The sequence below is a fragment of the Scatophagus argus genome, chromosome 3 (genome assembly GCF_020382885.2).
Source record: "Scatophagus argus isolate fScaArg1 chromosome 3, fScaArg1.pri, whole genome shotgun sequence".
NCBI lineage: Eukaryota > Metazoa > Chordata > Actinopteri > Scatophagidae > Scatophagus > Scatophagus argus.
Genome location: NC_058495.1, coordinates 13,167,545 through 13,191,747, shown reverse-complemented (window position 1 = coordinate 13,191,747; position 24,203 = coordinate 13,167,545). Strand labels below are relative to the sequence as shown.

Here is a 24,203-nt window from a genome sequence, read left to right as displayed (position 1 = left end):
TCCAGCACAAGATAATGTACAGGGGAAAGTGATGAGATCATTCCTCTGGCAGCCACAGTGGACATGTACGTCTGGCACTCTTATAATGAGATTTTCTTGGTTCTGGGACACTTTGTCACGGGTGTCCACTTGGTCTAGTGTTGTATGAAAAAGTGGTGACCCCTGGACAGAGGGAAATTGCAGCATCTGTCCTGAAAAGCTCAGTCAAAGACCATCAACCAGCAGAAGATGACAATGATTTTATTTCCTGGCTCAGTAAGCAGCTGGCAGAGGAGGAGGAGTGACTTGAAAGTGAGACAGTTTGGTGGACTGGAGAGAAGTGATCCGTGTGAAAAAAAAAAAAAAAAACATTGTAGGCTCTTGGATGAGGAGTACGCATGACGCAGATGTTTGCTGAAGAAAAGTTTGGATGCCCTGTGCAGCAGTAAAACGGCGCTCCGCCAAAGAGGCGCACGGACTGCCGGTAATAACGCAGACCATTTGACACAATGATCTGTGCGGTGGGACCCGGTGACAGAGGACCTGGCTTTGGTTGTTTCACCTGCCGGCGCTCTTTCTGAGCAGTTTCATGTGTATTTAATGCTGCTAAGGAAGGATGAAGAGCTTTTTACTTCGCTGTTTTCTTATCTGGGTCACGCTGCGTCGGAGCAACATGCGAAGTGCTATACCTGCCACAGGTGAGTTGGTCACATAAGCTACAATGCAGCTGTGAAGCAGGGCAGGTACAGGTATGTCGCCGAATGAAACATGGACCATATACAGAGCTGGTACACAAATACAAAGTTGACAGGTTGTAATCTTTTTCTTCTCCGGGATTATATTAGGAAATTGCAAATGGAGTCTGGGTTGAAAGCTTCACAAAACGTATTTTTATCATACAGCAGAAGCAACCATTTATGCAGATTCACTGAGAAAACTGTCTTCTCAGCTATAGTGAGTAAATCATTTCAAAATATCTGCTAATTAATGTTTGGTGAGCAAAAGCACGTCTCGCCACAGGGTGGATCACTGACATTTTGATAGGCTGTGTAGCAACAGGCCAGGATCATTTCCACAAAGGGACTGGTTTAGACAAGTTGTCACATTATTATGTGGTCGTACACTGCATAACACAGTTTCAATATTTTCAGTTCAGAAAACAGAATGGGTGTGTCTTGAGCTAATCAATAAAACTGTCTATTTATCATCGTGAGTGTAAATAATAACTGTTACAGGCTCCAGTATGAAAAGAAACCGGTAGTTTTCTATCTCTTTAGTGGATCACATATTTACAGTATATTTACTCAAGTAGCCTACCATATGTGGCACACCTTTCGGAGTACTTGTACTTGAACATTTCAGTTTAATGCAGCTTAATGCTTCTTCTTCACTTAGCCTATATTTTGTAACATTATACTTTTCACCCCACTATATTTATCTGTCAGCTATAGTAACTAATAACCTGACAATTAAATTAAATTAAATTAAAATGTTACTTAAACATTGGTGCATCAATAAAAATATTACAATAGCCTAATATATTGTAATATAACACTCATAAGGGGTATTTCTCTGCATAATGAGTACTTCTGATACGTTAGGTACATTCTGACAATAATTATTCAGTATTTTTCCTTGCATAAGATTTTACTCGAACTGGATTATTTTTTAAAATGCCCTACTTTCACTAAATTAAAGGCTCTGCGTACCTCGTCTACCACCGTAGATGATGTCTGGTTTATTTCATCGCATTAAGCTGGATGAGAAGCCGGACGACCGAACAGGACTGAGCTGTTTTCGTGACTTGCTGTGGAACAAATTATCTGTGTGTATTAACTGCAACAGGGTATGGAAAATGTCATCCATTCCAAATTATGAAACCACCGGAGATATTACCGCCAAGTTGGACCTCTAAACACTTTATAGAAACATATGCAAGTAAACAGTGTGTCACTCTGAGCTGAGAGGCTCACAAGAAGCAGAGTGTTTCTTCAAAAAAGAAAGTTAAAAATGGTTGAGGCAGAGGTTGAGGTGTCTCGACTTTTTGTCCCTGTGAGGGTGAAACGAACCTCATAATTAAATTGCAACTCAATACCTGATCAACAGTCACATCCTTCTCCATGCCCACAGTTTGTAACACAGGCTTTCTGTTTTGTCGTCTCCAAACCCGAGCTGGCATGAAATCACAGTTACATCATCAAGGCGATTGTCTCTGAGCTGACAAAGCGCCTGCAGAGCTTTATTTGCTTTCTTGCTGAGATTTAGATGAGAAGCACGACATTGTTCTCCGACAGTAGACTAGATATCAAAATAAAATCTGGTGCCCAGTCCATGCAGCGGTAATCTAAAGATGAATTTTCCAGGTTAGTCCAGTAATGCACCAGCAATTACAGTAGGAGGACAGTAGGAACAGTAGAAACGTTGTTCCTCGTGCTGACTTTGACATGGAGAAAAGCTGTGGTACTTACAGGTGGCCGCAGCTAATTAAAAGTAAATATTTTTAGACCTATTGGCAAAGAGATCCTCTAAAAAATAATAGAAGAAAAAACAAAGAAGGAATGTGTGGAATTTTTAATTAATTTGAGGTTTCATTTTTCTGCAGGAAATCTGTAAATGTTTAAAAGGCAGCAGCACCTCTTAGAGTGTACGCATAAAATGTTTGAGGTGATCAAGAGTTTAGGAGCATTGATTTTGACCCAACCGGGCCTGAACAGTCTACCATCTGTCTGTTTGATGTCATCACATGTTGATAGTGCTCTCAGCAAACTTCACAGGAAGCATTAACATATTTTCCTTCATCTGCGCAGCTCCGCAGCGTAACATATGGCCTTGGCAGAGTTTGAAACCGGTTAAATGACAGACGACAGGCTCAAATCTCGCTGTCTCTCTCTCTCTCTCTCACACACACACACACACACAGACGTATTCACATGCACTTTTCCTGTGAGGAATGCAAAGATGAAGCAGTTCCTCTACATCTCCATCTGCAACCCTAACCCATCAAACTTTCCTCGACTTTCTGTCTTCTCCCCTCTGCCGCCATGTCTACATTTCTGCAGAGGTTTCACTTTGTTGAAGCTCCTGCTTTCTCCTCTAGCATGTCGTCTCTTGTAATCTTTATCTGTGTTTCATTAAGACGTTGGCTGACACGTCTTCGTCTGATTGCGCTGTTCTCCCTCATTTGCGCCCGTTCTGTTTATTTTCCTGCCGCTCTATATTCTGCCTCCGTATAAAAGTTTAATGATTATAGACCGCTGCCACAATAAAATAAAGGGCGCGTTTTGCAGAGGAGCTGTGAATGGAAAAGACAGAAAAGTGTGAACAGTGTGGAAGAAGGGAGGCAATAAAGCAAATGTGTCATGTAAAGGACTATTAGGTACGTGTGCCGTATAGTGCACACATTTAATCTGCTCTTCAGTCCAAATAATTAGAAGAACTCAAGTGTTAGTCATTAATAATAAATATCCAATCTTATTTCATGAACTACAGGTCTCAAATGTCATGCAAAAGCTACACTCAGTGAGGCAGATTATGAGGAAACGCTCAGTGGTTTCCAGGAGGAATGGATGAGTGAGTCACTAGGTGTATTGTACGCATATCTGCTCCATCAGGATGGTGACTGGAGGTATAACTGATTCTTTTCATTTGAAAATTATTTCACCTTTTAGATGGAGATTTGGAGCACAACTGCTTCTGAGAAATGATGAAAGCTGAAAACAAAATTGTGTTCATCCTACTGGAGACAAGGGATGTGCTTTTGTTGTTGTTGTTGTTGTTGCTCTTTTACCACCAGTGTAAATCACTCTGGTTTCATATGATAAAGCAACTCCTGTGACCAAATGTCCTGATCCTATCATAAATCCTCTGCTTCTTCATATTAACGCTTCCCAGAGGACGGTAACGCCACCTGTGGCATTAATAAGATCAGTCTTGCCTAAGATATCTTAAATCAGTGTCCCTTTTTAATGTAGTCACAAGGGGATGATTAATCACTGCCAACTGTTTGGGGTATCTTTGAGGACATAGCGTTCAGTCCCAGCTGGTACCAAAAGCTTTGAAAACACACTGCGCACCACCTACCTGCCCAGCATCACACAGCAGACAAAGTTTGTGACTTTCTGGTGAACACAGTGAAGCACCTAGCAGCTTAAGAGCTAAAAGGAGAGCGGAGATCGGATTTACATTCATCGAGTGTTCAGAAACGAGACTCCAAATCAGTGCTTATGTTGCTCTGTATCTTCTGGATGTATAAATAATGTGTAAAGAAGCAACTGTTTGCTGGCAAGTGTGCCACATCAACATAAAGGTGATTATTCCTCAGTGTGTTGACGGCTGATGTCCGCTGCTCCCAAGTGGCTGAACAAATACTTTAATGAGGGTGTGAACACTGTAGGCTATGATGGCATAAATTTAATTAGTAAACCTTTTTTTCTCCTGTTGTGCACAGCGTTAAACTGCTGTGAAGGGGATATTCTCCTCCTGCTGGACTCTTCAGGTAGTGTGTCCAACTACGAGTTCTCACGCCTGTTGCTCTTCGCCGCCAATCTGCTTCGCCCCTTCTCATTGGGCCGTGGACACGTAAGAGTCGGGTTGCTGCAGGTCAGCACAAACCCTAACCTGGAGTTCAGCCTGGACGTCCACGACAGTCAGGAGAGTCTGCAGAAATCTCTGCGGAGAGTCAGCCAGCTGCAGGGAGACACCAACACTGAGGCGGCACTCAGAGTGGCCCAGCGGCTTCTGACAGAGACAGAAGACCACGTGCCAAAGATCCTGCTGTGGCTGACTGATGGTGTGCAGCCTGGACACGTGGACGAGCCGATGTCTGAGCTGAAGGCGCAGGGAGTTTCTGTGTTAGCTGTGTCTACAGTCCATGGAAACTACCAGGTGTTACAACGTGCAGTCACACCACCCCTGGAGTCTCACCTCTACTCTGTGGACATAGATAACATCGAGATCATCACAGAGGACCTGAGGGAGGCTATCATTAGTATGTGTGTGTTTGAAATAATAAGCAGAAGTAAAAGAAGTGAATTCTGTGATTTCTCTATATTTTATCTCCGTTCTGTCTCTCTTCCCCTCTCTTTTCCTCTCATCTTGTCTTATCTATAGAAATCATTCGTGCAGAACGACTGCGTGTGGTTCACTTGACTTCCCACAGTGCTGTGCTGCAGTGGCGTCCTGTTCTGAGCGCAGACAGCGGTTACTATGACCTCCGGTATGACTCTGTGTGGAAAATGGACCATGAGACCAGGCGCATCCTCCCAGGCGACTCCAGCTCGGTAGAGCTGACCAACCTGCATGCTGAGACCACCTACACAGCTTCCCTCCGCCCAGAGTCCAACCAGAGGCTGTTCAGCACACTCTATGTTAACTTCACCACACTTCCCGGTGAGACGATTTAGAGGATGTTGCCATTTCAGTGTTTTGTATTTTTTTTGTTTTGTTTTGTTTTTTAAAAAACATATGACAAAACAAAACATGACCATAAAGAAAAGAAGGAGGAAAGTTAAAGGAAAAAAAGCAACCTTGAATAAAGTTGAGCAGTCTCAGCACATGAGCCAGTTTTCAGTTATTTTTAAAATTTCGCTGAGTTTCTCAGTTGGACATGGAACTGCAGATATTTTTCCCCCAGATGTCATTTCCATTGGGGAGCCCTTTCGCTATTTCTCATATGCATATTTAAAGTTTATATTTTTATTTCCAAAAACACACAAAACCCCTGACAACAAGTACTGCATAGCAGGTTGCTGCAGGTATTCATCCTCTCACCTGTGTCTCAACCCTCCAGATGTTTTAAGCCCAGCAGTGGTGTCCATCTCAGACTCTGGCCTTCATCAGATCCGTGTGAGCTGGGGTCCCCTGCAGCCGGCTCGAGTCCAGAGATACACGGTGGAGTACGGAGCTTTTCCAAGCGGACACGTCAGCACTGTGATGCTACACAGTCAGCAGAACTCCACCTTACTGACTGGCCTGGAGCCTGGCACTCAGTACCTGGTCACAGTCAGCGCTCTGCATGTGAATGGAAAAGAAAGAGCCATGTCTGTGATTGCATGTACTCAAGAGGGTGTGTTTGGAGTTTGACTGCCATGTTTTTGTGTCTGTGTGCTTAAGTGTGAGTTTGTGTCTTTCACTTGTTCCCCCTTTGAGATAGTTTGATTGCCTTTGATTTGCATTGGACTTGCACTGCTTAATCCTCTTTATATCTTTTTACTGAAAGCTGACCTTTAGAGTTCTTTTGTCAAAATTCATTTTATGCTGTGTTAGTTTCCCTTGACTGGGCCATTTAAATTTGTCTTTTCGCAGCAACTCTGCCTGCCCTGGCTGACCTTCAGCTGATGCCGGTGCAGCATCAGGAGGTGGAGGTAGCCTGGCAGGCCCATCCCCAAGGCTTGAAAGGTTACTGGCTGAGCTGGGAGAAGGAAAACTCCATCCAGTCCTCCATCTACCTGCTGCCTAGCTCTTGTTCAACACGGCTGACACACCTCGCACCTAACAGTCGAGTGTGTGTGTCGCCGGTCTACAGCTCTGGAAGAGGAGATGGAATATGCTGCTCTACAGAGAGGCACACAGGTTGGTTAACCTGATTATTATCTACTTCTTGCTCAGTTTCTGCAATTATAGTCATACATAACAGGTTTGGATCATTAAAGGAAGTGTAATTTCCCATTTCTCTGTCTCTTCTCTCTGCTAGATTTCAGCCAGCAGGGTTGAGGCCCTGAGCCTGCAGCAATCAGGGAGCCAGAAATAAAAAAAAATGGGTGAAATCGAGCATTTTAATTGCAGGATGTACTAGATACGCTGTGCGGGGCTCAATATTATCACTTAGGTTCAATTTTCATCAGTGAAATGACAGAAAAAAGCTTTATCACATAATCCCAGCCCTCCATCCTCGCAATGGTTGAACAAAACTGGCGTAATTATTCATTTTCTTCTCCTGCAAATGAAAATGTCGCCACATTTGCAGGATGGCTGTTCATTTGAGTTAGCCAGAGCATGAAGGTATGCAGCATTTAGAGCTTGTGTGAGGAACTATTGTTTCTGACAATCACTATTTATTGTTATGATTAACACTGTGTTATATCTGCCTACACTTCAATTTTCACTGTTACATAATTACAGGTGTATTTACCTTACAAAACATTCTCTTCTTCTTGCAATTATATTCAAAGTTCATCAAGTGTAGTAAATAGCAAATGTGGTCCTGACCATTTTATTTGCCTTAATATCAGTTCAGAATCTGCATTTCTGGTATCACCTGTCACTACATTTAAATCCTAAAACCTGTGAATGATATCTGTTCAGGACTTGGCTCAGTTGATAGGTGACTGCAGTCCGAATGGCGTTTTGGTTCCTGTAAATGAAATAAGGCATGGTTGATGACATACAGCATTTAAAGTCTTTGAGGTAACCAAGCAACATCTTTATTATGAATTGTAGAGCTAAAGCTTAGTTATTCAAGTAGAAATACAAGTGCTCTGATAAATTGCGACCTGAGAAGCTGAACTGCTGCAGCTTGATGAACTGCATTTCTTTATCGCTTTATTATTAATTTAAATGACTTGAGCTGGCTGTGGTTCAACCAACCTTGTATACACGCTGGTGTTTCTTTTTTCACAAGACACAGAACCCTGGTTTGCTTTACAGCTACTGGTGATGCACAAGCCAGTACAATGCTGAACTGAATTGTCCCCAGCCTGGACAAAGAGGACAATGCATCCAGCATAACAAAGCCTATGCCAAATCAAAGAATACACTCTCTGACCAACATGACCCTCCGTCTGAGTTGGAAACCAAAAACATTGCTCCATTAGTGCATGCTGGCAAATATTTTGAAAATCATTTTTATTATCCGTAATGACCATATTTCTTCTTTTTATACACCATTTTAGACAAGAGTCATCAATGTTTATCTTGGGTTCACTCAGCCATGGACATTCAGCTGTTGTGCCAGATGCCACACTGGCAGAGCACAAGAAAATCACAGACAAACACAGTCTGCATGCCGGTGGTATGAATGCATAGAGGATGTGGTGCTTGGCCATGAAAATGGTTGCTGTATTTCATGTTATCTGCTCTTCAGATCAGAGTAAATTCAACAGTGGATCACCTGTTTCTGTTCAAGACTGCAAGACTTCTGACAGCGAATATATACACCTGTTTTGAATTTATGTGCTACTGAATTTATTGTCAGGCTTGACTGGTGCAAAGACTAGGCAAATTAAAAGACAATGAAAAGAAGGTTTCTATAAAAGACATTTGCACATTGTCCATAAGCATTAAAATAAAATATAAAATTATGAATACATTTTTAAAAATACCAATGCAAAGTGTGTTGTTCTTGCTTGTGTTCTAGTATTTGGTTGTTTATGGGGCCATCTAGTGGCTGTTTTCTGTAATCAGATGTTGCAAATCATCTGACACCATACCATCTTTTCATGTAACATAAATGGTTCATTTGGGATGATTAGAGATAATGTACCATTATTTCCTATTACTGCAGCGCACACAAATCCATTAAGGAACCATTTTTACAATTAAAAGGGGATAAGGATGTTAACTGGAACATTTAACAGCTGTTTAACCCTCCTGGGTAGGACGTTGTGGAAAAGACTGAAAGGTACCTTGTAATTTAAAGATGTAGTGGATGGATATGGCCACACGACCTCTCGCACCCCAAGCAAAAATCATAACTTTGGTTAGATATGCCCTTATCAATCTTTGATAAGGGCATATTTAGTCTTAGAGGAAACACTAGCTCGTACCCACCTGCTGTGACTAACAGGGCCTTGTTTCTTCTTCTTAGGGACCAGTTTGATTTGTGACAGTCAGGATTTTTGAGCACTCAATGCGAAGGGGAAGGGGAACACTACAGTTTGATTTACTGTAACAAAAGTGATTTAAAGATAAAATGATTACTTTTAGGAAGGGTACTTGTGTTAGTAGGTTTTCAATGTTTACTGATGCCCACTTCTGGTCTAGTGTAATAAAATTAAAACATATGGTTAAAGTGCCATTTTTTGTATACATACATGCGCACAAACAGAAAGCTTTCCACTTCCCCTGGGATGTTGGCCTAATAAAGGAAGTTGCAGCAGAAGCACATTTCATTCTGAGAAGCTGATTAATCCCCTGTGTTTCATTAAACTGCACTTCAAGCTCCCCAGAGCATAAAGCATAGTGTTACGTTTTGGCTTCCTGTAGGCCTAAAGGGGACTGTCTTACCAGGTCATAGCACAAAGACCCTGCCATCAATTTTTTTGTTGTTCTTACACTGGCCCAAAGGAGGAGTGTCTTAAGTTTACTGACTGCACCTGCAAAGGCCAGTGGAGGGATTACACTGGAGCTTAACATGTGGGCAGCTTGCTATAGGAAGAAAACTGAATTTTATTCGCCTGACACACATTAAAGTAAAGATGGAGACTTTAAGACTTTATATCAGCTGTTAAAACTGCTTTATGTTGAGACAATGGCTGCAATGAACAACCTCATGGAGGAGGCTAAAAACTCAGAGCTTGTGGGGATGGGACTTCGTGTCTCTGTGTCCCCCACACAAACTGCCTTTTACATCATCCTGGTGTTTCTCGGCATCCTGGGTAATGCCACTGTGGTCGGAGTGATTGGAAGGAGTGTGTTAACGGACCGTGGTGGAGGTCGTAACTCGGACATTATTATCATTAACATGGCACTGTCTAATCTGCTGGTGTCTTTGGTGAGGAACACCCTGCTTGTCATCTCAGACATGGGACTTGAGGTATGTGGTTGTTTTATCAATCATTTTTAAAGACTGTAAATCAGTCCCCTTTGGGTTCAGAGGGTATGATGAGTTGACCTTTTTATCGCCTACCCTCCCGGTTGTCTGTGCTAAAGTATATTTGAAAAGAAAGTTTTGTCTGCGAAATTTGTGTTGTGCCACAACAAGCCTACACTGACTGATAAGTTCATTAGAATTTGAATTTGGAATTTTGTACTTTGCATGCCCAGGAGAAATGTGTGAGTGCAGGATATTGGCGAGGAAAAGTTAAAAATTTGTGAATATGCAAACTTTGTGTTACAGCTGTACTCATCCAAAGAGTGGTGTCAGTTCTTCATGGGCATCTGGGTGTGGCTACGATCTGTCAACGTGTGGTCGACACTCTTCCTCAGTGCGTTCCACCTCCAGACGTTGAGACGTGTAACTCCCATTGTTGGGAACCTGCACGGGCCCCGGAGCGCACCTAAGACCCTTCTGCTGAGTCTCGGCCTCATCTGGCTTCTCAACTTTATTTACTCCATTCCTGCTCATATCTTTTCCACTAGTGGAAATGAGAACAGCACAGAAGTAAGAGGCAACCCAAGCTAATTTTGAAAGTCTGCTAATTGAATTTGGAGAAATGTTTTATGATAAACAAATTACAGGTTTTTTTAAAGTTCTGAGATTAGCTATTAAGTGGTTTTAAGTGTTGACTGAGTACAGGTTCAGCCCTCTGTCTTCCATATTCTGACTCCACTCCTCTGTCTTCTTCCTCCTCTCACAGACCCTGATGCTGGTGAGTAGCACAACACGCCCCCTGCTGGGCTGTGTGTGGAATTTTCCCACCAGTTACAGTGGCCTGGCCTATGCCACCACATCTATGGTGATCCATGAATCAATTCCCATAATCCTCATGGCTTTTACCAACCTGGGCTCACTTTACACACTCTACACCCACGGCAGGGTGCGCAGTTCTGTGCAAGATGCGCCTGTCATCAAACGGGTACCTGCTGAGAGACGAGCAGCCAAGGTAAAGAACAGGGGGGAGACTGAAGAGTAGTCATGGCAAATCTGGCTCTGCGTGTGGACTTGAGTCCTTGTGGATCACTCGATATACTGATTTGAGTTACTTGAGTCCTCTGAGTCACTTGAGTCAGTATCACCAAGAACCTACCAGTGAAACCCAACTCCAAAGTTTTTCTGGGTCATGCAAGTTCAAGTCCACGCAATTAAGGGTACAGGCAATATCTCCATCACTATAAAATACACAGCAAATGGTTTTTCACTTCCATTTAAAGACTGGAGCAGTGCATATAACTGTGTGAGTGTTTGCTTCCAACATAACAGCAAAAAATATTAGCTACACGTTAGTTTGCTATGTGGTGTCATGTCTTTGGGATAAATAAAGTTAATAGGGGTATTAAATAAATGTAATGTAATGCAACATTACTACTGACAACCCATGTATATTCAAACTTTAAATTGTGCCATTCATTGTTCTTAAAACCTACTCCATTCTATGCAGCTGTCAGCAAGAAACTGTTGCAACAAATAGCATAAATTACATGGACTAGCAGTGGTTGCTACCTTATTTGTCCTCAATGGGCTGACAGAGGCAGGTGGGGAAAACTTTCTGCATGGCCGGAAAGATAGCCGATCTGAGTGTGCAGGACTCACAGCACCAAACAGACCCCGGACCATGGGACTCAAGACTGTAACTGAAAGCCAGCAAACCCTCTTTTTCTCTAATTTTTTAGGAACTGATTGAATTAAGCGAGTGACTCGGGACTCAGTCATGTCTACTGAGAAAATCATGTTCATCATGTAGATGGGTAGTAGATGGATAAATTCTTTTTTTTTTTATCATCAGCAGATCTGATAATTCATTCATATAGCAGACAAACATGGATAATAATTGCTATACCAACATTTTTACTAGAGTCAATTGAGTCTTATTATCTAATAATTTGTATCTCTCTAGGTAATCCTCGCTCTCATAATGCTCTTCATCGCATCCTGGGGAACCAGCGTTATCTCTGTCAACTATTTCAACTACAACCGCGGCTCCTCGGCTGACTTTCTCCTGGTCGTTGCTCGTTTTGCCAACATTATCTTCATTGCCATGTCACCTGCTGTTCTGGCGGTTGGCCACCGGCGACTGCGTTCTTTCATCAAGTCTATGCTCGCTCACTGACAAGTTGTCTGGCTGACAGTCGTCTCTGCTGACACACTGGAGGTGTAGCTCACACAATACTGCTACTCATTAACTGCTATTTGCATCAACTTTACTCAAAAAAACATTTAAAGGAGGTTCACGGCGTTGGACTCATAGGTTCAATGAAAAGGCAATGTACTGTGAGGTAATTGAGCTTACACAGATATGTGCTACAGGACCCAGTGGATTTCATTCTTTATGTAGATAGGGCTGATAGATAGCGCGACACCTTTGTTCTGCAGTCCAAACGAGGAAAATCTACTAAAACGATCAAAACTGGTGCATCTGAATAATATTACAATTTGTTTTCATTAGTTTACTTGCCAATAAAACTGGCCTTTGAAATTTTTTTGTGGGTGTTACCTTTCCAAGCTGTAGAACATGTAACATTTCTGCATTAAAGTGTCTAAAAACTACTGACCTTTGATATATATTTTGTTGAGTTGTGTACTTACACAGCCCAGAACAGGAGAAGTTTGCAGTTTTATTCAAGGGAAACGTGTATTTATTTGGTTGCCTGCTGCTATAACTTTAAAGAGTGAGTCAGAGAGTGAGGAATGAAGGCAGTTGAACGAGTCTAAAATTAATGTGTGAACACTGACTGATAAATTTTCAGCGGCAATGGTGCTTGTTTAACAGCAGTGACAACATGACAACAACTCCCATAATCCCATGCTACCAACGTCTTTTGTTTTGTTTTCACCGTGACACCCCTAGTGGTAGTTAAATGTTAATCACTTTAAGCTTGTAAAATGATACCAACAAGATCCAGTTATAAGTTACCGTGAAGGCTTGTGAGGAATTTCATATTTTGTCACTCTATGTATTATAAATGAAAAAATAATTCAACTAAATCTCAAGAGGAAATAGTGTAAGGCAGTAGTCTGTGGCCTACAATTTGAAATATTTGGGTTGCTGGATGCGTTTGCAGATACTTTTAAAGATTTTAGTCTCAAAACACAACGTAAAAGTGGTTAATATAAAAGATATGAACACACAACTTATGATAGCGTTGTACTATTGTAGTTAATTACAAACTTTTGAGGATCACTTGCAGAGTTGCTTCTTCCAAATTTTCCCAATGACAAAATTCCCAATTTTTTGGGGAAGATTTTGGGAATTTTTCTCAGACATATTAGACATGAACTGGGTTTAAGTCGTTTGAAAGTTTTTTTATTATTATTGTGGACTTGTAAACAGCCTATTGCATATGATATTCTCTTATAAAGTTGACTTGACAGCACAAACAAAAAAAGTCAAGCAAGTATTAAAATACGTCTCAGCTCAAAAGAAACAAAAGGAGGCAATGAGACAGTGCATTGGATAAAATAATTTCAACAATAAAAGAATAACCAGCGTGATTGCACTGTAATAATTTCCGACTCAGACAACATACCATGTCTCAGTGAGACTTGCACTAGACTTGAAGTATCTCAGAATAATCAAAAATAATACATGACAACCATTGTGTTCAGTAGAAACAGAAGAACGTCCCTGTTTATTTGTTTAGATATTTTAGTGTTTTTGTACTGGTGTCAGGGCAGTCAATCATTTGTTTGTTTTAACTTTCTCCTCTACTTTTATGATCTTCCTCTCTTGTTGAACAATGAAAATGGTTTGTTTTCCCTTCTTTCCTTTGGTCTTTGGGGATTTACTGACCTCCTGAGCATCCCCACTGTGACTTTTAAGGACTTTAAACCACCCTATCATCATGCTCATGATTTTCCTCCTCAGCTTGCCATGTCCCAGGGCCACTACCATGGGACTGAATCCTACAAACAATGAAGCGGAGAAGTGGGACACCGTCAGCAGCCCTTCGGCGTGGTGTCCCCCGTCATGGTTGTAATACGTCACAGCAGCAACCTGCAGCGCCCAGCAAACCACAAAAAGTGACACTAGCGACATGATAACATGAGCTGCTTTGCGTTCAGTGGACACATGTTTGTCCAGCTCCCCGTGGGCTCCTCCCGACTCCCCACCTGAGGTGACAGCACGGATGTGCTTTGCCAGAGCATGGAGCGTGGCCAGGTTGGTGAAAACCATCAGCACCAGCGGCAACACCTCATTAAGGGCCAGCGAGGTGGATGCGAAGGCCGAGCCCTGTTTCTCGGAGGGGAACTCCCAGATGCATCCCAGCAGAGGCCTGGTGGTGCAGCTGATCACCATCAGCTCCACAGTGGCGTTGCCATGGACATGAGTGCTATATACTAGAGCTGGAACTGAGAAGACCAGGTTTGCCCCCCACACCAGCCCCAGAGTGATCCAAACCCGTCGCCTCTCCCTCTGCTGCGCGAGAGGTCCAAAGGTCACATGCTGACGCCTCAGTGTAGTGCAGTGAAAGATGCTGAGCGCCAGAGTCACCCAACAGCCCACAGCTCGCCACCACACCCACAGCAGCATGAAGACTCTGCACCAGCCGGGAGACAGAGACACATCCAGGCCCAAGTCTGACACAAAGATGGGCACTGTGCGGAAAAGTGAGGTCAGCAGGTTGGCCAGTGACAGGTGCACCAGAATAGTATCAGAAGGAGGGAGTCTTCGAGTTGGACTCTCAACGGCCGACTGAAACACCTGAGAGTATAAACAAGACAGACTAAGAACAATCGTACCTAAAACATTCGGCTCAATTAACAAATAAAATGTTCTATATTATCTCACCACATGGATGACCAAAATGTTTCCCAGGATGCCGGAAAAGACCAAGAGTCCAAATAAAATAGCGTCTACGGTGAGGACCTTTGACATGGCCTCATCCTCTGCATGGCGACATAGTTTTCATTCTCTTTGTGACACCTCACATGCACCACTACTGCTGCTGATGGTCCTCATCATGTTTTATATCTTCACACACGGACAAGCAAATAGATCATAGTCATACAGCAAGTTTCATGTTTGCTGATCAGGCTCAAGGCCGATTTAATCTAATGTGTTGATGCTGTGAGTCTAGATGCGAAGGTCGCACATTTTCCTCGTTTTCCTTCTGCATCACAGACCAGCTGCAACTGCAAAGCTGTCTAATGAACCAACACATCAACATGCACGGGTCACAGCGTGTTCCCATTAAATGATTCTCACCAGTCATTACTAAAATCTGCTGTGGAAATGCAATCTGCTCATTTATTTTTCAGTAGTTACTCTTAATGTCCATTAGCTTAGTTAAATATTTAGATAATATCAGACCATCCAATATACTTTTAACTGCAGATCACACGCATTTAACCAATTATCTCGTTCAACCTCTATGGGACGGTAAGTTAGTCCCACTGATGCAGCATTTTTTTTCTCTTATTAGTCAGCCATTTATGCTGTCCCATGGTACCAATTGTGTACTAGGTGGCCACGTTTCTCTCTCGGGACGAGGCAGCTGTCACTTTGAATAATCTCAAACAAGCACTGTTTAATTAAATGTATTGTGGAAAACAATAATGCATCTTGATCAAACATTTCACAAGCACCACAAACAAAACAATTTGAATACAGTAAGCCGTACAATAACTGCAGGGATCGGATCGGATCGGATTATATTCATTCATATTGTGCAGAGCAGCTTCACCACTGGCAAAATGAATTTCACATGTGATTTCTGATCTGAATTTTATCCAAGAGGACCAAGACAAACATTATTTACAAATATAGCACAATAAACATTAAATGTTTCATGTTTATTATGGCATACTTAAATTAAATACTTTTAGGTAGATCTTATTTTTTATCTATGTTTCTATGTTATCTGTTTTCTATATTGAAAGGCAATTCTGACCTGAATTAACACAGACTGTGCTTTTTTCCTTGTTGAATTAGTTGATAAAAGAACATTGATTTAACATTTATACCAGGAATCTTGACGACATTGTTTCAAACACATTGGGCACATGTTTTTCTTATTTATTTACTTAGCAGAAAAACGGGTTTTGGTTGTAGAAGTTATTTCCACAGGTAGACCTAACATCAGCTCCGTTATGGTGTGTTCTCTGCGTGGATGTGGGAGATCTGTGGGCGTGCAGCTCAGGTGGGAAGCCAGTTGGTTAAACCCCTCCATTCGTCAGTGTTGTCAGTGGAGTCTTGTCTCCGTTACTGACAGACACCTGAGGCACTGTGTGGGACGATGACTCACAACCGACTGCTGATGACTACAAATATGTTGTGCACGCACCCACGCTCCCAAGCACACCGCGGCGCGCGCTTCTCCACGTGAACTCTCGCACAGCGGGCATCAAAAGCCTTTACGTCAAGCCAGACAGGAAGGAGAAAGCAAATCTGATGGCACGATAGCCGGGTCCTCACGTCCCACCAAAACAAGTAAGTGATTTTTATAAATATCCGTGCGTCGGACGCTGCACTGAGGTGATTATTAACTTCATCCTGTAAGCGTATCCTGTGCAAGGTCATACTCGACTCTCTCACTAACCGTATTATTTAATGTTATTTCTGTCGCAGATGCATGCCCGCTCTCGCCCATGGACGCGCTATCCTGTTTCATACGGATTTCGTCTGTGTGCACTGTGGCATTGCTGATCTTATGGCAGACAGCAACCATCGCCCATCTGATCCACTGTGAGAGAAAATAATTCGACGAGAGGAAGTGAGATGAATAGCCAACAACGGCCATCACTGCTCGCCTTGTCGGCTCTCCTGTTCTGCATATTATACCAGACAGCTGGGGCCAGCACATCTCATCGCAGCAGCTCAGCGTCATCAACATCATTCCCATCATCGGAGGTGAGAGGTACTAATGATTTGGGAACGCCTCAAAACTGGCTAAAACAGACTTCCCTCAGTTCCAACTATGGAAATCACAGCCACGAAAGTAGGCCATCATCACCAAAGCTTAAAGAGGTAACAGGCCATGCGCACAGCTTCTCTTTCAACACCAGCAGAGGCAATATTTCTACTGTGACAAATGGAAGATCTGGCAGGGACCCAAGCTGGAGCCCAGAGGAAGAGGTGTCACCACTGTGTGCCTACAGAGTGATTGAGGGAGGCATTGGGGGGCAGCTGTGTTTTCGACACACATTGCCTGGCTACAAGTGTCATAAGGAAGACTGCAGGACAGTGGTGTCTTTGGGGAATCTGGTGGCAAATATTCTTATCAATGGCAGTGTACTGTTACAGTGGACTCGCAAGGGAGAGTCCACAATGACCGACCAAGATGTAAAAACAAAAGAGACTTCAGCTGAACAGAAGATCAATGGGGATCCTGGGAAAAATGTAACAAGAGAGGAAACTCTGCGATCAGACACTGTTTTCAGAGGCCGACGCCACAGACGGGGAGGCTACGAGTTGAGCTGCTGGTGGAATGGAAGCTATACTCAGTTCGAGTGCGCTGGTGTCCATCTTGGATCTGGCTGCAGAGACTTTCTCCTGACTGAGCTGCACGAGAACATCCCCTACCGCATCTGCCTGCGCTCCCTGGCCCGCTCCGATCCAGCTCAGAGAGCTGACCAGAGGGACTGTGTGGAGTTTGCCCTGCCACCGTCTGGGATGCAGGACATTGTGATTGCCATGACAACAGTCGGGGGAGCTATTTGCGTGATGCTGGTCATCATCTGCTTGCTGGTGGCGTACATCACAGAAAACATCATGAGCCCCACAGCGCAGCACACATACTCCTACCGCACCCACTCGCGTCACTGATACTCAACTGAATCCTAGATGCACTGCTAAATTTATTAAAAAAAATTGCCTAAGAATAACACACACGATGACCATTACTAATCTCACAATCACAGTCAATCACTGTCAGTCATAGTTATTTTACGGTCAGCCACATTAGTACAATGTCATGTTAATGACCGAATTGAAGCACAATCTACTGTGGCTCTGCAAATAACATGCCTTGTCAACCTCTGAGAGGATGCACTGAACCAAAAGTACTGACAACCTACATTCACTATTATACAGTAGTTTACTGTGTCATGTTTCTGTTCGAGGCTGTCTGTGGTTGCGTCTGTCAATCTGTGTGCTGGCGGCATTTATACAGCAATACAATTAATGAAATGCTTTGAATACATCAGAAAAGGCAGTTTGTATTGTTTTGGGGTTTTTTTGCTAAATGTGCAGCCTGTGAAAGTGTCCAGACTTGTCCTGTTTTTGCAAGGGACACAGGAAAATAAAACATGAAACTGACTGGAACTTTCCCCTTTGACTAAATCATTCCACCATGTATTTTTGCTTTACGGGCAGCATACAGTGTGTATTTGTACCATTCTGTGAAGGGCAACCCATTCCGGTGTATTTCCTAATACTGTGCCAAACATCTTGAGGTAGAATGCCTTTATGTCCTGCTGTCAGTGAATAAAGTACCATGAGGACATTTGTAATACTTTACAGCTGTCTTTATTTTTCTCCTTGTGTGTGTGTGCGAGAGAGAGTGCATGTGTTATTTTTCACGTTCCAGCACAGTTTTATCAACAACAGATGTGAATTCATCAAATGTGTATAAACACAATCCCTTGCTAGGTGACACAGGTCAATCACAAAACAGAAAAACAGCCAATTATTTAGTGTTTTCACTTATGTCTTTCTGTATGGTAACCTAATATATGATCAGAACAGGAGTGGGCCATATGCATCCTCTATCATGGCACACATAATAAATACCTGGCCAATCGAACCAGTCCATCACATTTGACATTACGTAGTTGAAACATGGAAACACTTGCACTGAATACAAATTAAAGGGAGAGGTAGGCCTACATCATCAGATATAGCATACAGATACACCATGTCTATGTATGTCAACAACACTGTAAACACGGTGTCTCTACGTCAAGGTAAGCGATTCAGTTTTTGTTTTGTTTTTTATTTTATTATTGTATTTTCCTTTATATATTCAGGCGTGTTTAAACCGGCATCATCAGTATTTACTTGTGTCAACAGATTTGAAACACCGGGTGCCCCCAGTTTTTAAAAACTGTCCAGGTTGTTCTCGTGGCCATTTTTACTGCAATAAAAATGTGGCTTTCAAAGAAAATCATATTTTTCGTACCGTGTTTGTTTATTGATCTCACGGCTACGTCGCTGCATTTTTCCGGCGTGCGAAGTAACAAACTCCGCCCTCAAATTACATCACTTGATAAAGCCGTATTCAACCCGGGTGACTCCGCCATTTTAACTTCCTGCTTCAGCAAAAGACGGGCCAGTCGCACAGTATTTGTAATCGAAACGTTCAGTTATTTAGCGTAACATTTGGGATTTGTCTTGTTTGTTTTTCTTACAGGTGTCAAAACTAACTACCTCTGTTAGTTTCCGAAAGCGTCTGTCAGTTAGTTTCAGCCGGAGAGTCGCAATGCCGAGCCACCCGCTGCGTGTAGCGGTTGTGTGCTCGAGCAACCAGAACCGCAGTATGGAAGCGCACAGTATCCTCAGGTAAAGATGAGCCACCAGGAGCAGAAGAACATGGAAACGACCGTGAAGTGATCGGTATCGAGCCGTTTCCTGAGTCGGTTATGAGCCACGCTGAAAGGGTGGCTGACAGTCGGACGGGCCAGAGCGCCGTCAACAATGGACTCGCTCCTACACCGCGGCTACGGCGTACACTTCTATGAAAAGCTGCTTTCTGACTAGGTTTTTGGTTTGAGGTTGCCTAGAGCAAACGCTCACACAAATTGGTTTGTTTTCAAACGGATTCAGGGCTTTCAGAATACCGGCCCATGATGTTAGGTCGGTTTTAAACCCCCACATGTTGACAAGAGCGCCCCCCTTGTCGGGAATATTCCGGAAGGGAGCAATTGCACCCGGTGGTTTTACTTGCTCGTCCCCTCATTCACACACTGTTTAAAAATGTTGTGTCTAGGTTAATTATTTTTTTTAAATCATTGGTGTGTAGAGGTTTGGGATTGTCCATACATTTCACACTTGGTCTCATTTCCTATTTGCTGTTCTTTTCTGTCTGGAAAGAAGTGCACCTCTGTTGAGATGGGTTCACAAACTAACAGTCTGTTGTTGACAAGCTGCCAGCCATATGCCATATGGTCAGCTCAATTTAAGAAAAAAAAAAAACTTGGGTATTTTATTTTGAATTTAGTTTAGCTGAACCTTTAATATTTTTCACTGGTTGTGATGCAGCAGATAAGCTGGAAATGGGACCATGCTCTTTGGGTGTGCAGTAATGTGAACAGACCCACATTAAACATTCAGTTTAGACCTTTTATATGAGAAGAATGTGAAAAGACTTCACAGGGTACCTTGCACTAACGGCATGGAAAGATGCTGATTATTGGATTGTGCTTGTATATAATGTTCTCTTGTATCCAATTTTGTTGCAAGAAGTGTTATATAATTTACTGTCTTGTCCTTTTCGTCTTTGCAGTAAACGTGGATTTGATGTGCGTTCATTTGGGACGGGGTCTCATGTGAAGCTACCCGGTCCTGCCCCGGATAAGCCAAATGTGTATGACTTCAAAACGACATATGTACAGATGTACAACGACTTGGTCCGCAAGGACAAGGAACTGTATCCCCTCATCACTCCCTTTTCAACACACATGCATATACTATATACTGGAAGTCAGTTAAGTAAACATGGCACGTGTCCATGTATCTTGTTGAGATATTGATCCTTGTGGGAGTTCACGGAAGTGTGATGGTGTTTGAGCGGCACAGATAGGACTGCACCGGTGGGTAAACACATGCAGGGATTTTAAAATGTGTTCCAGATATTCCTTATTACACCTATAATATCCAGGGAGTGGAGCAACATTTTGCAATACATAAGTCATGAAGCAGCAAGTGCAATTTGGTGAAGATCCTTAATTAATTTTTTTTTTTTTTGCTGAGGCCATTAGGTTTAAATCTATGTTCTAAATGTTTAAAGTGTATTTGTGGGGGCTTTTCACATTAACTCTTGCTCCTCACTAGTGGACTTCTCTTGTTTTTAACGTGTATCTTTTCATAGTATCCCCACAGATGTTTTTGCAGTTTGAATAACACCAGCAAATTATATAGAAAATATTGTTGTAATTGCATAACTTATAATATTCAACTGAAGCTGGAATGCTTTTGTTGTTGTTAATTGCTTTACATTGTTAACTGAATTGTTGGTGTATCAGTCATAGATACTGCAGAACTTCGCAAAGGGGAAACAAATAGAACAACCACAGGAGAGCTTCATCAGTGTGTGGTCACAAGTAGGCAACACTGACCCGAAAAACACCTAAAAGGACATTTTACACGTAGTTTTCCTGGATTGGGAATACATCAAATCAGTCATTTGAAATAGGTAATCCTGTTCGAGGAACTGGCTTTCTAAGACACATTTTTAATGTTGATGAAGATGTTGAGTCAAATGCTCCAAAGAAAGTTTAAGTTTCCTCATCAGTGGGTGGGTGTGTGTGCGCGCACATGCCACTAAACTAAGGTGTTCAACAACCTCGGACAACATTAAGTCCTTAATTTGTTAGAAAAGTAAAAACTGCAAAAGTGAGTGATTTCCACCATGTTGTCCAAGAAGGTAATCCTGAGTTATTCTGGTTAAATAGGCCTCTTCAGTGAAAATCTCAGCTTTAAAGTAAGATAGGTGTGCTTCACCAGATTTTTACTTGCAATTGTGCTGTTACTCATATCACTGTATTGCAGGTGTAAATGAGTTCATTTGCAAAAATATCAATGTCACTCTTAAAATTAGGTTACGTTAGACTAAAATTGAGTGCTGCATTACAAATTGTAACTAGCTGTCCTGTAGTTCCTCCTGTATTGTGAGTAGATGATGTACATATTTCTTCTCATAAAACTCAACTATTTGCTGTATTTTTGCGAGTTTGCATGGATTTCTTGAAAATATAGTCCACTATTACTGACAATTCACCATAGTGGTTGGTCTTTTTCATTTATATATTTAGCAATCTCTAACAAGATGGTTGTGTTGTGATAAAGCAACATAGACAGACTTGGGCTGTATTTGCTGAAACACTGTTGAACATAATTACAACATCTGTTTTACGGACAACAAATGTTGGTTTGCCAGTGTCAGAATGGCTTGTTGACTGCCTTAATATTAAATGAATGGTAGGGTTTTACGTCGCCACTAGAGGGTGCTGCAGCTCGTCTAATTCAAACAAATAATGACACCATTCAAACGTGTGCCTCACAATGCAAACACAAATATACAGTGTCTTTCATATGAATGAATATCTTACCATTTCACACAGGCTTGTTGAGTGTTGTGTGAAAATCTCCTGTGTCCTGTTGATCAGAATCCTGTCTGGTGGTGTGATGGATGTGTTTTTATTACCTTGAAATGTTTCTCTCGCTCCTGCTGTGTTCCTTGACCTCCCCACTCTTCAGATACACACAGAACGGCATTCTGCACATGTTGGACCGCAACAAGCGCATCAAATCAAAGCCGGAGCGCTTTCAAAACTGCAAAGATAAATTTGACCTGGTCATCACCTGTGAAGAGAGAGTCTATGACCAAGTGCTGGAGGGTGAGCCTTCTAATAAGAAATGTCTAATCAGTGAAGGGATGTAGTTGGTAATTCAGAAACCCTTGCATTTGTTATCGTTAGGAACACGTAATCACGTTTGCCCTGCAATGATTTGGTTGCAGGCTGGGTTTTTTCGACTGCTGATTGTGTGCCACAATTTTTTTCCTTGTTTCCTTGTTGCTCCCCAGATTTGAATTCAAGAGAGCAGGAGACTCTACAGCCTGTGCACGTCATCAATGTAGACATTCAGGATAACCATGAGGAAGCCACGCTGGGTGCTTTCCTTATCTGTGAGCTGTGTCAATGTGTGAGTGTTTCCCACCAGCAGTAAAGCTGTATTATTAATATGAATACAATTTCTTGAAGTGTACATAATATGCCACCAAGTATCTTGCTGAAAGAGGTGATTCAGTGCTCACCTAAGGAAATGCTAACAGTGCTATAAAAGTGCACATCCACAAATGGTGTACAGAGTTTGATTAGAGTTCATTGGTGCAAATTAGCTGTGTGTGCAGGCTGTGTGTAATGTGCTTTCTCCTCTTCCGCCCCTGCAGATCCAGCACACTGACGACATGGAAAATGAAATTGATGAGCTCCTACAAGAGTTTGAGGAGAAGAGCAACAGGCCTTTCCTTCACACAGTCTGTTTCTACTGACACACAATAGAAATTTGCAATAAACACAGACTCAGATCACAAGCAATGAAATGATATCATACAGACATACATGCACATGCACACACTCACGCTCTTCATCATCATCATCCTCAGTCATCTACAACACAGTACATACACATTGTGTGCCTGCACAGCTACACACACCCAGCTTTGGGTCAGGACCTAACAAATGACTGCTGTTGGACATATTGGCGATGATGGGATTTTTCCTCTATACAGAGGATGGACTCGCTGCTCTCGCTCTGCCTTCATTTCTCCAGATCAAGGTCAGGCCAAGGTCCTCGCTCCCAGTCCAGTGAAATCACTCAACCATGTCTCCTCAGGGAGAACCATAACACACGCCCCTGATTCAACAACTCCTTTACAAGTCCCTCTGATTTTGTTCAGATGCTGACTCATTTTTTTTCTTCTCCAGATTATATATAATTGTGATTCATTTAAGCATATGTGTCAGATTTTTATTCCAGATGTGGGACAGTGTACATGTGGAGGAGAATTAATTGAAATGAATGCGTGTTTTTGTGTGACCATGTGGTGTAGCTTAGGCTTAAGTTAAAGTGGGTGGGCTAGTAGTGAATAACCAAATCTAGACCTCTCTGTGGGTCTCCTCCCATCTGTTTTACAATATGTGTTGATTCATATTTAAACTTGGATATGCTATTTTTCAGGGCATAATATTTTTTTCTTTTGTAAATCTTAAAGAATTGAAGCATTGTAATTATTTGCAAACTACGAGCTCAGCTCAGAGTGCCTGATTTTTCTGTATGTACATATGAATCCACTAAAGAAACATCTCTATGAAACAAGTCATGTCTCTTTGTTTGCTTTGTGATGGTGGTTTCATGTATTAGCATAAATGTAAGATTGAAAGTGGGTAGGCGTTATGCGAATAACACTTAATTATGAATAGAGCTGTCTGAAATACCTGATTATTTCCCACTTTGATTTAGATGTTCCTGATCACCTTTTGGACAAATAAGGGCACAGTTTGATTATTTGAAAATAATTTGACAGATGAGATATAGAGATTCATCTCGTTTGTTTGGCTTTGTCTGGGCAGTAATAAACCTTACTGTCCTTTATCTTGTGGTTCAATGACAGAAACCTTGTATAAATTATTAATTTGTATTAAGTAAAGCTTTATGGCAGACTAGATCTTTATATTGGATTGCTGCTGT

At 42.1% G+C, this 24,203-nt stretch overlaps 5 protein-coding genes across 6 annotated transcripts; 4 read left to right on the top strand and 1 right to left on the bottom strand.

The window, feature by feature from the left end:
* The first annotated feature begins 330 nt into the window (after positions 1-330).
* LOC124056360 (von Willebrand factor A domain-containing protein 1-like) lies at positions 331-8,298 on the top strand. 2 transcript variants are annotated; one of them, XM_046383739.1, is made up of 6 exons: positions 331-677; positions 4,427-4,966; positions 5,089-5,367; positions 5,768-6,043; positions 6,283-6,549; positions 7,869-8,298. In XM_046383739.1, exons 1-6 carry the CDS (start codon positions 596-598, stop codon positions 7,991-7,993), a joined length of 1,569 nt encoding a protein of 522 aa, XP_046239695.1. In that variant the 5' UTR covers positions 331-595; the 3' UTR covers positions 7,994-8,298. The 2 variants fall into 2 exon arrangements, with proteins under 2 accessions (XP_046239695.1, XP_046239696.1); XM_046383740.1 differs by having other exon boundaries at positions 333-677; positions 6,671-8,006.
* A 1,156-nt stretch (positions 8,299-9,454) lies between these two features.
* On the top strand, positions 9,455-11,925 carry LOC124056373 (olfactory receptor class A-like protein 4). Its single transcript, XM_046383757.1, has 4 exons — positions 9,455-9,730; positions 10,034-10,297; positions 10,494-10,739; positions 11,691-11,925. Exons 1-4 carry the CDS (start codon positions 9,455-9,457, stop codon positions 11,901-11,903), a joined length of 999 nt encoding a protein of 332 aa, XP_046239713.1. The 3' UTR covers positions 11,904-11,925.
* Positions 11,926-13,255: 1,330 nt separating this feature from the next.
* Positions 13,256-14,687, bottom strand: LOC124056368 (olfactory receptor class A-like protein 4). Its single transcript, XM_046383750.1, has 2 exons — positions 14,583-14,687; positions 13,256-14,495 (listed from the first exon to the last, which is right to left on the bottom strand). Exons 1-2 carry the CDS (start codon positions 14,667-14,669, stop codon positions 13,473-13,475), a joined length of 1,110 nt encoding a protein of 369 aa, XP_046239706.1. The 5' UTR covers positions 14,670-14,687; the 3' UTR covers positions 13,256-13,472.
* Positions 14,688-15,912: 1,225 nt separating this feature from the next.
* fndc10 (fibronectin type III domain containing 10) lies at positions 15,913-18,657 on the top strand. Its single transcript, XM_046383751.1, has 2 exons — positions 15,913-16,223; positions 16,362-18,657. Exon 2 carries the CDS (start codon positions 16,512-16,514, stop codon positions 17,556-17,558), a length of 1,047 nt encoding a protein of 348 aa, XP_046239707.1. The 5' UTR covers positions 15,913-16,223; positions 16,362-16,511; the 3' UTR covers positions 17,559-18,657.
* A 350-nt stretch (positions 18,658-19,007) lies between these two features.
* On the top strand, positions 19,008-23,831 carry ssu72 (SSU72 homolog, RNA polymerase II CTD phosphatase). The gene is made up of 5 exons (XM_046383771.1): positions 19,008-19,292; positions 20,236-20,379; positions 22,209-22,348; positions 22,537-22,655; positions 22,903-23,831. The coding sequence occupies exons 1-5, from the start codon at positions 19,213-19,215 to the stop codon at positions 23,002-23,004; spliced, it is 585 nt and encodes a 194-aa protein (XP_046239727.1). The 5' UTR covers positions 19,008-19,212; the 3' UTR covers positions 23,005-23,831.
* The last annotated feature ends 372 nt before the right edge of the window (positions 23,832-24,203 follow it).

Bases quoted from the DNA above. Each gene is read 5' to 3' on its own strand.
- LOC124056360 (XM_046383739.1), top strand. From the start codon at position 596: ATGAAGAGCTTTTTACTTCGCTGTTTTCTTATCTGGGTCACGCTGCGT. The intron at 678-4,426 runs GTGAGTTGGTCA...TGTTGTGCACAG, and splicing joins AAGTGCTATACCTGCCACAG to CGTTAAACTGCTGTGAAGGG. The intron at 4,967-5,088 runs GTATGTGTGTGT...TCTTATCTATAG, and splicing joins CCTGAGGGAGGCTATCATTA to AAATCATTCGTGCAGAACGA.
- LOC124056373 (XM_046383757.1), top strand. From the start codon at position 9,455: ATGAACAACCTCATGGAGGAGGCTAAAAACTCAGAGCTTGTGGGGATG. The intron at 9,731-10,033 runs GTATGTGGTTGT...TTTGTGTTACAG, and splicing joins TCTCAGACATGGGACTTGAG to CTGTACTCATCCAAAGAGTG. The intron at 10,298-10,493 runs GTAAGAGGCAAC...CTCCTCTCACAG, and splicing joins GAAATGAGAACAGCACAGAA to ACCCTGATGCTGGTGAGTAG.
- LOC124056368 (XM_046383750.1), bottom strand. From the start codon at position 14,669: ATGTCAAAGGTCCTCACCGTAGACGCTATTTTATTTGGACTCTTGGTC. The intron at 14,496-14,582 runs GTGAGATAATAT...TTATACTCTCAG, and splicing joins ACATTTTGGTCATCCATGTG to GTGTTTCAGTCGGCCGTTGA.
- fndc10 (XM_046383751.1), top strand. From the start codon at position 16,512: ATGAATAGCCAACAACGGCCATCACTGCTCGCCTTGTCGGCTCTCCTG.
- ssu72 (XM_046383771.1), top strand. From the start codon at position 19,213: ATGCCGAGCCACCCGCTGCGTGTAGCGGTTGTGTGCTCGAGCAACCAG. The intron at 20,380-22,208 runs GTATCCCCTCAT...CCCACTCTTCAG, and splicing joins GTCCGCAAGGACAAGGAACT to ATACACACAGAACGGCATTC. The intron at 22,349-22,536 runs GTGAGCCTTCTA...GTTGCTCCCCAG, and splicing joins CTATGACCAAGTGCTGGAGG to ATTTGAATTCAAGAGAGCAG.